The sequence below is a fragment of the Caloenas nicobarica genome, chromosome 8 (genome assembly GCF_036013445.1).
Source record: "Caloenas nicobarica isolate bCalNic1 chromosome 8, bCalNic1.hap1, whole genome shotgun sequence".
Classification (NCBI taxonomy): domain Eukaryota; kingdom Metazoa; phylum Chordata; class Aves; order Columbiformes; family Columbidae; genus Caloenas; species Caloenas nicobarica.
The window spans coordinates 28,720,232-28,733,867 of NC_088252.1; the positions used below are offsets into that span (position 1 = coordinate 28,720,232).

The 13,636-nt window shown below is 45.6% G+C and overlaps 1 protein-coding gene across 2 annotated transcripts in view; it reads right to left on the reverse strand.

Annotated features, from left to right (window-relative positions):
- The window catches only part of ARHGEF26 (Rho guanine nucleotide exchange factor 26), a 48,586-nt gene that overhangs the window by 11,635 nt on the left and 23,315 nt on the right, over window positions 1-13,636 (reverse strand). For both annotated transcript variants that reach the window (XM_065639814.1, XM_065639813.1), the window contains 5 exons: window positions 6,905-7,057; window positions 6,327-6,456; window positions 5,691-5,765; window positions 4,249-4,338; window positions 2,473-2,627 (listed from right to left, as the gene is read on the reverse strand). In XM_065639814.1, coding sequence (XP_065495886.1) covers window positions 2,473-2,627; window positions 4,249-4,338; window positions 5,691-5,765; window positions 6,327-6,456; window positions 6,905-7,057 — 603 coding nt within the window. The remainder of the gene's footprint in view (window positions 1-2,472; window positions 2,628-4,248; window positions 4,339-5,690; window positions 5,766-6,326; window positions 6,457-6,904; window positions 7,058-13,636) is intronic.

Below are 13,636 nucleotides of genomic sequence, written 5' to 3' on the forward strand. Positions count from 1 at the left end.
TCCAAAATCTCGTTCAGAATAAATGCCACACATCACAAGTTCCCATCCCTTCCTGGCCTGATCCCAGTGGCCAGTCTGGAGTATTATTCAGTATCCATTTGCCTTAAATCTTCAAAGGGCGATGAAACAACTGCACCCTGCATCACATCCATCAGAGCCGGCATGATTACCACACAAAAATGGACTGTCCAGGAGCTGACGTGGAAACCAGAAGCCCCTGAAACATTTTGTAGTGGCATGAGATACAGCCACACAGTGTCCGTTAAAAAGGAAGATATTTTGGTATCTAAATTCCATTTAACCTACTTAATGAGCAAGAGAAAGCAGTTAAACCTTGCAATTTCCTATCAAGAGGTGAAATTGTAGCTGACGAAGATTATGATGATTAATGAAGTCTCATTAAAATTACAACATAAGAACTCTGGAGCATGCCTGGGTATACACTAACACAAGAGCTCCCTTTATCTTTTTACAGCTAAAATGTAACAGTTCTCATTAGGAAAAGGTTCCTGGAACATGTGCTCACTCCGTATTTAAAATGCGGTTTTTCAGTGACGATTGTGACGTTTGGAACGGTTGCGGCGACACGGACGCGAGCGGCACCGCACACCGGGCCCGGCTGCACTGCGGGAATTACCGGGACCAGTGGCTCCCCTGACAGGCACCGCCAAGCCGGGCTTTACTGAGGCAGGACTGAGCCGCCCCCAGCTGCGTGCCTGAGGCTCTGCACACATGGCAAACTGCTCAGACGGGAGAGCTGGAGATTCACTTTTGGGTGAAGATTAAACAGCATGACTGGAGCGCTAAGTAATTAGTATTTTTAGCACAGCAGCAAGGAGTGATTTTTTTCTGTGCAATGTTAAGAATCTTCTGAAATGCAACTGCTCAAGTAAAAATACAAACATTTAAACTCAGCTAGCAACAAATATTTCTGTGCAGCGCCGTGGTGTCCATGGGAACACGGCGGGTGAGAGCACAGATCACCAGAAGCTGCAATATTCTGTAAGAGCTGGCAGGAGTCGGCCCTTCTCACCCACATCCACTCGTCTGGGGGTCCTGGGAGCGCGACACCCAGAGCCACCGGCACCCAGGGGCTCCTGGGCCCGCTGGGAACATCCACTTCCAAGAGCTGGAAGCTGTTATAAATCAAACCCCAAAGTTTGGATAAGATATGTTGTTATAAAAATGTGTTTTATAATCTGGACAAGCCATCACATAGGAAACCAATAAACAATGTAACAACACAGATAATAGATTTTTTCACTGTTTTCCCAACTTAAACATTTACTTAGCTACCAGCGCCAGGCTGTTAAGAGCAGTCTCATGAGAAAAGAAAGGCGCTGTTTAAAAAGGGCGACACAACTGGGACGCTCTGCCAGTGACTTCTCGGGACCGTCACAGCGACAGTTCAGCACAAGCTTTCGCAAACACTGAATCTCGGAAACGCACTCGCATCAGCAACGTGGCTGGGGAGAAATCTATTCACTTCTCTTCCCATCTTTATTAAAAAACACTCTTTCACTTCAGTATTTTCCCCCTCCATTTTCATTTAGGTTTCTCTTTGCTTAAATATTAGCATTTTCTTCCCAGATTTTGTACCATACCTCATTCCTCAAAATTTATTTCAGTTACGGATTTGAAGTTTCACAGATGGGCATGTTTTAAAGTGGCCAACCCATATGCAAAATAATTGTTCTTCAAAACAGTTTTTAGCCACGAGAATAAGGTTTATCTATCAAGTATTATCTAACAGCAGAGGATGTAAATTCCATTGAATTTGATTATTCTAAACTTACCCTCCAATGTAGTGATAAAACTTTAAATGGACACTGCTAGAAGTTGTATCCCATACCTCATTGTAAAAACCAGCCCACTGTGGAAAGCGTGGAGGAGAATGAAAATTACTCCTCCTTGATCCTTCCAAAACTTCTCCCTTTGCTAAGGCATTAAGGATGAACTTTCAAATTTGTTTTAACAATTCAGAATTTCAATTGCATTTGCCAAAAATAAAACCTGTTTGACAAGGAGTAATTTCCCATTTCTAAATGCAGTCTGATAGAGCAATAGGAGAAACTCAAACAACTTCAGAATTCAGCTACTCTCTCTCAGACACAGCACATTAGAACATAGAAATGGCTTTGCGAATGTTTACTGGACTGAAAACATGTTTAGTCCATGTTTCCTCTTGTTTTATGCTGCAAAGGTACCAGGTCCACTTACTTCTCTCCTAATCTCCTTCAATCTGTCAAAAACACAAGTATCTAGAAAATACATAAAAATGCTGTGGATGCGACCAACTTTGTCACTCCAAAGCCAGAAGCCGGGTTTTGCTTTCCCGGGGTGAGGAACGCAACGGACACGGACATTCCGACGGACACACACGGACATTCCGACAGACACGGAGCACGGTCCCTCTGTGCTTCAAGGAGCTGGATGCTGGTAAAGGCCATTTGGTATTGGGTACGCTCTTACCTCTTCTTCTTGGTGATAATGAGGACATCGTTAAAGAGGAAGAAGTACACCTGCTGCTTAGAAGTTCTTTTAGAAAAAAGTCCAGTGTCTTCTACATACGCTGTTAATTCACCCCTTTTCACCAACCACCGTGAAGAGGAAACCAGGGGAAATGGCTACAAAGCAAAAAAATAACATTTTAATCCTTCAAAAGCAGAAATTAAAAAAAAAAAAAATCAGATAACAGAGTTCTATCTATTTTGGGAAAAATGGTGGACTAAACACTCGAAGCTCAGACATGAAGAGCACAAGCACAAAACAGAGGTTATTGAGGTTTAAGGCGTGTTTATCATTCACAGGCCCTAACGGTGACACCATCCTGCTGTTTGTGACTTCACTAAACCGAGAGACACGGGGCGGGATGGCCCTAGAACACACCAGTCACAGAGCAGGTTGATTCACAAACACAAAAGCATCTTTGGAAAAAACAGCCAAAACAAACCAAAACAAAAAACCAAACCAAACCAACAAAAAACCCAAACAAACCAACATTAACACCCCCAAAACACCATCACAACTTTTCTGGTGCTAAAGATGAAAAATTTAAGAACAAAAACGTCTGAATCTTAATTAAAAATCAAATTCTACAGATTAGCCATGTAGAAAAGTGACACAATATTTGAGTAGCTTCGCTTGTATTCCCATGAAATACCCTACAGTTACATCGAACAAAAGAACAAAGTTAAACAAAAACCCCAGAACACTCTGTGAGGTTGAGCAAGAACAGAAATAGTTCACCTAATTTATAATGGATGTAAAACACAATTATAGCACCATGGTGATGGTTTTACAGACAAAAAGTACTTTAAAAACTTCTGTTTGACTATGAACTAAAACTTCATCTAATCTGTACTGCAAGTTCACCACATTTACCTAATTGCCTGTATTCCAGAGGCAGCTTGGTTTTATTTCAATATTAAGTTTTCCTTAATTGCCAAGAGTACATCATGTGTAATACCATCTCCTTTCTATATAAGACAAGCTGTCAGAACTTAAAAATGTATTGAAGCGTGGCCAAAGCAGCCTTTTCTATGCCAGCTGGCCAGCTCTCCAACTACAGATAAAGTTTAAACCTCTAAGTGGTTTCTTTCAAGATGCACAAAGGAAAAAAACCCACATAAAAATACAGCAAAAGAGGCTCAGTTGCTGCTGCTCGCAGGGCAGCAGAGCAGCCGCCGGAGCAGCACAGGGCAGGGACCAGCGCATCCATCCTCGGCCGCAGGGAAGGAAGCACCTACCAACCAGTTAAACGCTCGCGCACTGTGCGGTTCTGCGTGTGAATTGTGCCGGGGCCAGCATGCACATCGCTGTCAATTATGGAAAACAGCATGAAACTGTTCTGTGAGTGACATCCCGGGGTGCTGTCACTCCAAGAGGGACAGGGGTGAATTCACAAATATAAACTCAGAGCCTGGACATATCTCATTTTTCAGTAATTAATACTAATTTCTTCTCTTTAAAATATATCTATCCCAACAGTCTCTGTCCCTGAAAAGCCTCGAGCTGACGCTGAATCTGCTTGGTGAGATGTACCTGTCCTTAGTTACTCTCTGAGTTCCCAGGGCTCCAGCTGCCCCAGAGTATCGACTTGTCCTCGCTGACGGAAAAGTCACGTCAGCCTTACAGCCCACAATCATCCGCTTTGTTTGTGCTGGCAACGAACCCACCAAAACTTCACATGCAGTCAGAGCTATTGAAATGCTACATGATTCACGGTCAGAAATATCATCATCATACCTTGATTTTAAATTCCAGTTGGGAGTTAATTGTGTACATCATTTCTGTCCTTTCCATTTTCCGAGCACCTTCATTGCATAAACGCACCAGCTGGAAACCAGACATTTATTTAACACATTTAATGTACTCGAGATTTGTAATACAAACTTTAGTTTGTTTATAAAACGCACTTCTGGGGAAACACAACACTTAGAAAGGAACTGATGTTTTCAGGCTGGGTCACACACAATGTTTTCAAGCCCAGACTGAACGTGGCCCCGAGTGCCCTTTTCAAATGCCATTTTCAAGCATACTACATTTTACCGAACCTGTGCATGGGCTGGGGAGCACATAAAAATGGGGACAGAGGCAGAAAGGCTTGAAAATGCATTTGCCTTGACCCTGCACCACCGTGCCCGCATCACCCACCCACCGACGGGCCCCTTCGATAACCAAACACTGTGCACAACACCCTGACCCTACAGAAACCCCCCGCGCTGGCAGCGCTGCCCTGCTGCCAACTTTAGGATCCTTTCCCAAGTAATAAACACACAGTAATTTAGGCATAAAAACAATCCCTAGTGACCTTTCTTAACTAAAACATTTTAGAGTTCTTATGCTTCAGTGCTCTTCTTGTTTGCATTATTTATGCAGGGAAAACATCCATTTTTCCCTTAACGCAGACAAGTACGTTCAAGGCCCAAGGTAACGTCTAGTCCCAATGTGCAGAGAAATCTTTTTTTTGTTTCAATAAAGAATGCCCAGTACTGTGCATTTCCCAATGGTCTGGGATGCACTATAGTTTCTGACATTCTGAGATCTTGGAGGCAAAAAAAAATACAGTCCTTAGATCCTTAGGTTTTCTTTTCACACCATCATGTTCTGTTTAAAGAGTTTTCTGTTTCCAGAATATTAAACAGATTGGAATTTTCTATCAGTTAAAAAAATGGTAATCTGATAACTCAGGTTCAAATAGAAGGAACCAATATTTGTTGTACAAGGAAGTGCTGTTGAGATTCATAATCTCTGCACGGAAATGGATTTGTGCTCTTCCTCCACCACTGATTTTTGGCAAAAAAATCATGAGAAGAAAACAACTGACAGAAGGTGATCTGGTTAACTTACAATAAAAGCAGAAAGAATGCTTATGTTTGCTTAGAATACTCAGACTTTCTTTACTGTCAGGACAGTGTTTTGGCTTTTTTTGTATGTGTGGTTCACCATATGGCTTTCTGTTGGAATGACTGGCAGCAAACAGTAAGTTTGCCCAACTACACCATCAGACAGGTGAACAAAATGAGTAATAAGCATGAAAATTAATTCTCAAGTGACTAACAAAAACCAGGAGCGGCCACTTCTTCCAGTGGATTTTTGCAACGATGGAAGCAAGCAGTGTAATTTAGGAAGGAAAACGGTCAAAGCAGAAAAAATTCTGTATCCAGATTAAGCTTTTAGGAACATACCTTGCTCACTTCTTTCAGAGCTTGCTTACAGTTCTCATATTTGGATGAATCCTTCGGAGTTTTCTGACAAATAGTCTGAAATAGAACGTCAGTTACTTCAGAGGACTGAGCAGTACAGATTGTAGCAAATACAGAATTTTACAGGCACGTTCACTGAAATCAAAGGGGTGAAGTCGCATCTTGGAGCATCCCACGCCGGTGGGAGCCCGAGTGTATCAGCACAGGGGGCTCTGTGGGTCACAGCAGCACCCCGCAGACCCAGGGGCCCGAACCACCGCCCGCAGCAGCACCCTCACCTCAGCTACGTGATCCTCTAGGGTTCAGTTCCAATCCTAACACTATATAGAATTTCTGTGCTAGCTTCCTCCTTGGTTTCAGAATAATTTTGACCATTTACTGTCCAATTTTTCTATTAGAACGTCTAAATATTTAACTTTTGAATAGCGAATTGGGAGGTATCAGTCACAGCAATCAAATTGTACAGTACTTCATAATCGACAGACCAGTATCTACAGCCCGGTACCTGGTACAAGAAGATATGAAGCAACTGGAATGAACTACGAATCAACTACCAAAGAATGTTAACATTAAAAGAACATGCATCAAGGAAAAAGAGAAAAATAACTCTGTTCTCACATCCATCAGTAAGGGCAGACGAGTAACCCTCTGCATGGGAAGGATGAGGAAAGAGATCATCGGTAAATTCCGGCAGTCTTCATGGGACTCGATCCGTGATAACACCTCTTTAAAAGCTGGATTTGTGGCTCTGGTGGGAAAAGGGGGGAGAGAATGAAACAGTATGTTTTACTAAAGAATTGTGGAAGTTGCTATATTTTAAACAAATCTTGATTTAATTAATAACAAAGTGTGATTTGAACGAGTCACCTCAACTAAACCTTCAGCTTTATTTATTTAGATGTGCAAGACCAGTATTAACATTTAGAAACCTGTAGTTCTGTCTCAGATACACGAAGGTGAGTGCAAACAGACCCATACGTAACACACAGGGAAAGTATCTCTGGCAGCGATTAATTAAACTGGCATAACGAGCGGAAAGGGAGCGCAGCACGTGAGCACAGCGGGACCGGCCGATGCGGAGGAAAGCGGAGCGGCCACCACGCGCTTCCCCAGGGTTGCGCCAGGCACCGCAGCCTGCTCCTCGCTGCCACTACAAAAGGGCTGATTTTGCAATCCTGTTTTCAATTCATTCTTACAGCAATTTCTGCAGTGTTCGCTGCTGATAGACCTCGTTGGTGCAGTATTTTACATAGGGATCAAACGTTGAAGAAGCGTGCTTCTCAACTATGTCGCTAATATCGTCAATAAAGATGTTGTTCTGATGTCTTGCTTCAAGTTCCTTAAAGAACCTGCGAAAAAAGAAAATAAATTACTCGGTTTTACAACAAAAATAGCAGACTTTCCCTCGCAACGTTTTACACTTCACCTGACCCACCCCATGACTTTTATGGCCTGATGACGACTCGAATGGTTTGTGGCAGAGCGGCGAGGGAAACGTTCACAGCACACAGGTCCCAGTTCACCTGCAGAGCTCGGCACGAGCAAAGTTACTGCCACTGCCCAGCTGCCAAAACCAAACCACATCACTGACCTGGTTACACTGGAATTTCCAGAAACAGAGTTGAAAAAGAAACAACTTCAAGCACTCATTAACACATTTCCTCTTGCAATAGAGCAAGTACAATACGAGAAAAGTTCAATGAAATCAAGTTATGCGTGAACTGCTGAACTAAGAACAACAAAAAGATACAGCAGGCTGAGCTGGACAAGGCGCTCGTGTACCAGGTGCTTCAGTCTCCTGCTGAAACCACAGACTGCAAACAGTGAAAACCAGAACAGAAACCCAAATCCTGAGCTTTTTCCTCTAAACATGCTTGTTCCAACAACACCCCTATTATTCGTCCTCTGTTCCCCACGTGAGTCCCCTTGGCCTCTGAGAGCTTTCTGCTCCGTTCTGCATTTCTGATTTCACCAGAAAACAAGTCTTTCTTTCCATGAAGCTCATTAGAAATCTCTCCCTGTCTGGGGTGTGAGCGCCCACACAGATCCGCTGTTGCAGGTCAAAGACACATCAGGGCGACCCTCTCACATCTGGAAGCTGCTGAAACATCTGTCTGGTACTAGTCTTGCCTGCAGCCTTTGTACAACAGCAAACCAGCTAATAATATAGCACTGAAAAATTCAGGAAATACTTGGAACACATGATCTCACACCAAGCTAAAATATTTAGAAACACATTTTATTTTGGCCCTTTATTACATTTTCTCATTACTAACACTGGCTCTGCAAAAGCAATCACCTTGCAGCGTTTCATTTTTTTAATGCACCACCAATGTTCTCCACGGTTTGTTTTACAAACGGATCTCAAACATGTAAAAAGAAGAGAACAGGATGAACAGAACCTTAGCATACAAGTGTTTAACAACATGGGCTCACTAACATGAAGACATTTTTTTTCAGAAGCAGCTGCCCGAATTGAGTGGTTGCCAGGCTCCCACTCGGTCAGTCACAGTCAGAACCACCAAGGGTTGCGGTTTTGTTGTTGTTGCGGTTTAGGGTTTTTTGGTGGTTTTTTGTTTGGTCGGGTGGTTTGGTTTGTTGTTATTTTGGTTTGGGTTGGGTTGTTGTTCTTGGTTTTGTTTTTGTTCTGTTAAAGGTCTGACACATCGACTGCAAATTGAACTGACCGATGTTTATCAGTGTTATCATTTAAAGACAAACAGGCCACTGCCTGCAAACAGATCTGATGGTGCCTCCAGCAGCGCAGTGTCCTCCTCGCTCTGCCCCTTCCGTGGTGCAACCGTGTTTTAACAGTCCTGCCACACGCGGAGGCAGAGCCCTCCAGCATCCTTCCATCCTCCACAAAGTATTTCAAGTTGTCCCTGACATGTATTATGCCATTTGGTTTCTTTAGTACCAAGACCAGCACTAAGGGGCAGAGCACACCGAGCTGCAATGGTCTCACACAACACACGGACAACCACTAAAGCAACAGTGCCCTCAAATCTCACTGGAGTCCAAGAAGAAGAGGTGAAAAAAGTCTCCAAGCCGCACAATCTACCATTTCTGCTGAACGCCCAGGATTTCAGCCGCTGCCCACCACTCGTCCCTGCTCAGTCGTGTTTGCAGCTGCTGCCGAGGCGCTTTGCTCAGGAAACCGGGAACGCACCGTTGGTGTGCTGTGCACGGCAGCTCACCGGGGTGCGACCGGGAACGCACCGTTGGTGTGCTGTGCACGGCAGCTCACCGGGGTGCGACCGGGAACGCACCGTTGGTGTGCTGTGCACGGCAGCTCACCGGGGGGTGACCGGGAACGCACCGTTGGTGTGCTGTGCACGGCAGCTCACAGCGGGGTGACCGGGAACGCACCGTTGGCGTGCTGTGCACGGCAGCTCACCGGGGGGTGACCGGGAACGCACCGTTGGTGTGCTGTGCACGGCAGCTCACAGGGGGGTGACCGGGAACGCACCGTTGGTGTGCTGTGCACGGCAGCTCACCGGGGGGGTGACCGGGAATGCACCGTTGGTGTGCTGTGCACGGCAGCTCACCGGGGGGTGACTGGGAACGCACCGTTGGTGTGCTGTGCACGGCAGCTCACAGGGGGGTGACCGGGAACGCACCATTCGTGTGCTCTGTACGGCAGCTCACCGGGGGGTGACGGGGAACGCGTTTGTGTGCCGTGTACGGCAGCTCACCAGGGGGGTGACCACACGGGGCTGCAGCTTCCACGTCAGAATTTGTCTGGTGCTTCACCAACGACATCATCCCAGTAGTTGTGAGGACCAGTAAAAATCTTGGATAGTAGATTCAAAACCACAAGAAATAAAGAGAGGGGCAGAGAGAAGCAGCTCAGCACAACACGGACTGTAAGGAACATCACCTCTGGCAATGGGCACTGAAGTTCAAATCAAAGGTTGTCTTTTTTTGCATCCAGTCTGCTCATTACTATATACAAGCAGTGAACGAGACACATCATTAAAATCTTCTACTTAAAATTTTAGGACAGATTCTGTCATAAAGATCAGTACTGAGTGATTGAGTGATTATATTCAATTTAACCAACTACAAATAAGTTGTGCTGTGTGACTGGCTTTTTTTGCTTAATATCAGAAAGATTTCTATAGAGCATTTGTCTGTTAAATCCAGAACATTCCTGGTTAAAGTTAGATCTAATTAAGTGCAAGTCAAACTGCACCATAAGACAGCATTTCATTTCCCTCATCTTGCCCTTCTGTTGTTTCAAAGCCATGTCAATTTGTGACACTCTGCGCCTCCCCTGACGGCTCCTGCCAACCGCAGAACTAGAGGCTTCATTCACGTCCTGATTCTTTCCACAGCACAAGATGCAGAATCCCCGACTCTCCCCAGCACTGCAGTTTGTCCTATGGCAAGAGTTCCCTCCTCAGAGTCCTGGCGGCTCCGTCGAACAACACCCTAATACTGGCTCAGGCCCTTTTCTTAAGCTATTTTCCCCCACTCATTGGCACTGCTTTAATCAATGACTGACGTCCACAACTTTCTCAAAAACTCTAGTTAATCCAGTTGTATGAACAAAAATGCGCGGTGGTACATGCACGATGTTACAAACTATTCCACAGAATCCACCTTTATAAGGCCTAAGTTACGTCTCATTTACAACTGCAAAACTCCCACCACAGAGTATTGCTTCAACAGATGCCATGAATCGTTTTGGTCAACGTCTCTTCTCAACATTTACTCTCCCTTCACCTCTAGATAAAGATATTAACTGAGCAGGACTTACATTCTTATGAATACTGTATCTTGCTATCTTGATATTCCAAAATTAGATTGCACTGGATTAAAAAAAAAAGATACTAATTAGGCAGGTAAAAGAGATTGTAATTAGGCAGGCCAATTAGAGCTAGAAAAAGAATTATCTTACAGAATCAGTTATTATCCAGGAGCAAAAGGCATGTACAATCAAATGGCAGTACATAAAAGGAATATCCAGAAAGATCAGAGGTACTGCAAAAAATGCAAATAGTTCATTTCCATCAAGAGTGACTACAGAAGGAAATGATGCCACAAAAGCCCTTCTGGTGAGACTGGGAAGAGCAGACTCGGTGGGAGATCTGCCTGAAAGCGAGGTACGTGTGGAACACCAGAAGTCACCAGAGCCAGGGGATCAGCACCCATGAGAGCCATGGGAAAAACAAGTTCCGATGAAGTTCCTATGAGATCATTTTATTGTGTTTGCAGAATGACAGAATACACACAATGGCACTACCAGGTGGGTGAGGGGGACAGATGCTACGGTATCATTACAGTTTTGCACACAGGTCTCATCACAGTCAGACAATGAAGGTTCTCAAACCTTTATCTGTCTTTTTTCCTCCTGCTTATGGTACTAATTCTTCATCTCCTCGCGGGCTGATGCAATTCTCCCTCGCTGACCTTCCTGCCCGGTGCGACTGTCCCTCTCAGCCCGATGCCGCAGGCGCTGGATGATCAGCCCATCGCCAGAGCCCTGCGGACGTGGCCGTGAACCGCAGGCTGCCTTGCAGGTCACTTACTTCAAAGTGCATCATTATTACTATTGCTTAATGTTTTAGGAGTTATAATGACCTATATGTCTGGCATAAAGAAGATTCTAACGCAGATTTGCCTTCCCAGAGATGTTGCTGCTGACACTTTACTATCCGCTAACAGCACAAAGCCCTGGAACGGAAGCAGGTACAATTTCGCTTCCTCCTCCTAGCGATAAGGGAACTGCAAAAACAATTACCATTTCAGATAACTTCAGATAAAAGTAATAAAAACTTCTGATTACCCTCTCCAAATCTGAATCTTCTCATCGGGAACAGAAGCTTAATACCTGCATCACTTTTTTGGGGGGGAAGAAGGAGGTGGAACTTAAAATAGTAAAAATGGGAAAAATTGCAGCCTTATTTCCATGGAATTTTTACACTGAATCAGAATCGGAGCTTTCAGCAGAAGAATGGCTGGAAAGAGGGTGGCTGATGTGATGGACGGCATCCACAGGTGTTTGAAATCCATCAGTTACAGCAGTTACCACAAGCTAAATAATGGAAACAATACATACATACACATGCACTTACAAAGCCAAACACTGCAAAGCTAACAACCCATAAAAATACCTTTTATTAGGTGATACCCACTGAGCAGCTACTAAGTCAAATAAGGGGGAAAAAAAAAAAAAAGCGCCTCTGACAGCTTATTCCTTCATTGTGCAGCAAACTGAACGGCTCGGAGCAATCCTACTGGAACTGTCCTACCGGGAACCGCTCGCCTTCCCAAGCATGTCCAGTGCTCTGGCAGCACTCCAGGGCAATCAAACGGCCACGGACACCCTGCCAGTATCTTCTGGTACGGGGAGATTCTGGAGACGGCGGGTAAGTGCTCATAGCACCTAGCTCAATGGTACACGGTCCAGAAAAACAGATCTTGATTCAACCAATTAATACCCACCGACAAATGAACCAACAAAGAACATTCTGTGGCACTGGAAACATAAATCTTTTTGATAAATTATGAAGACATCACAACAGGAGTCTTCGTTTTCAAGCCTTCCAGATGCTGAGGAGAGGAAAGCGTGTGATGCCCTGAGGAGAAGCGGGTGCTCCCGCCTGGCTCCCCGGGCCTGAAACGTTACCTACACATTCATTTCTCACAGGACAAAACAATCTCTCGCATGTCACAAACCATACATTTATAAATCATTCTGTGAACATTTCTAGCAATGGGGATGAGGTTATTCCCATGTTACATGATTGCTAGAACAGCCAAACTAACAAACCCAGCACACAAAGACCTCGGAGAAGGGAGAACGACCGGACATGTAACTCGTGTCACGCTCCACAAACCCGGGCTGTCACCTGCCAGCCCCAGCTTCGCAATTACCGCACGTTAGTACTGATCTTGTTACTATACGCAAGAGAATGAACTAGTCTTGATATCTGAGGAGAAGTTTTTGTTAATATAAAAATATGAACCACATGAAACCGCAAATGAAGCATTGCTTAGTCTTGAGGGAAGTGCCAGAGAACTGTCCTCCACAGCCTGGAAATAACAGCGATTTAGAGAGTGCCCAGGAAACTCCCCACAGAGAGTCTGGAGGTTGTCATTTCATTTCAAATGACAAAATCCAGCCCAGGGCTCCATCCCCTCCCTCTGACAGCCCAGCAGGTACGGCCACAGAGCCCAACGCTGGGGGGAGACCGCGGGCACTCCCAGATTAATCTTTGTCACACGGGCACCGGTGCCAAGTTGGCAACCGCATAACGTCAAACCCGATGGAAAACAAGTCCAAAGTGCAAGGGCGGCTTATCAGCACGCCAGGCTGTCCCACGGCCCTGCGCGGGGCGGCTCAGAGCAGAGCACAGGGAAGGCCCGGGGGTGGCACGGCGCAGACCCCGCGCTGCTCGTCGTGCCGCCACGGGCGCCTCGGCCTTCCCCGCACACCGAGGTGACGTTATCCGGGGCAGCAAACTGTCACACGTGTCAAACGGTGGGGAGAAAGCTGCGGGTTTTTATATGCTGCACATAGGCCTGCTTTTCCTATAAAATCCCAGCACTCCAGCCTGGCTGGGTTGTGCCCTCTGCAGATCCCCAGCCCCCCTGCTCACGCAGGGTCACAGAGCAGATCACGCAGGGTCACAGAGCAGATCACGCAGGGTCACAGAGCAGATCACGCAGGTCGGTCCAGGGGGTTTGAATGTCTCAGACAAGGAGACCCCACACCCGCTCTGGGCAGCCTGGTCCAGGCTCCGGCACCTCCCAGCAAAGAAGTTTCTCCTCCTGTTCACATGGAGCCTCCCGTGTTCCAGTCTGTGCCCGTTGCCCCTCACCCTGGCGTTGGGCACCACTGAACAGAGTCTGCTCCATCCTCTGACACCCACCCTGAGATACTGAGCCCAGTGATCAGATCCCTCTCAGCTTCTCTTCTC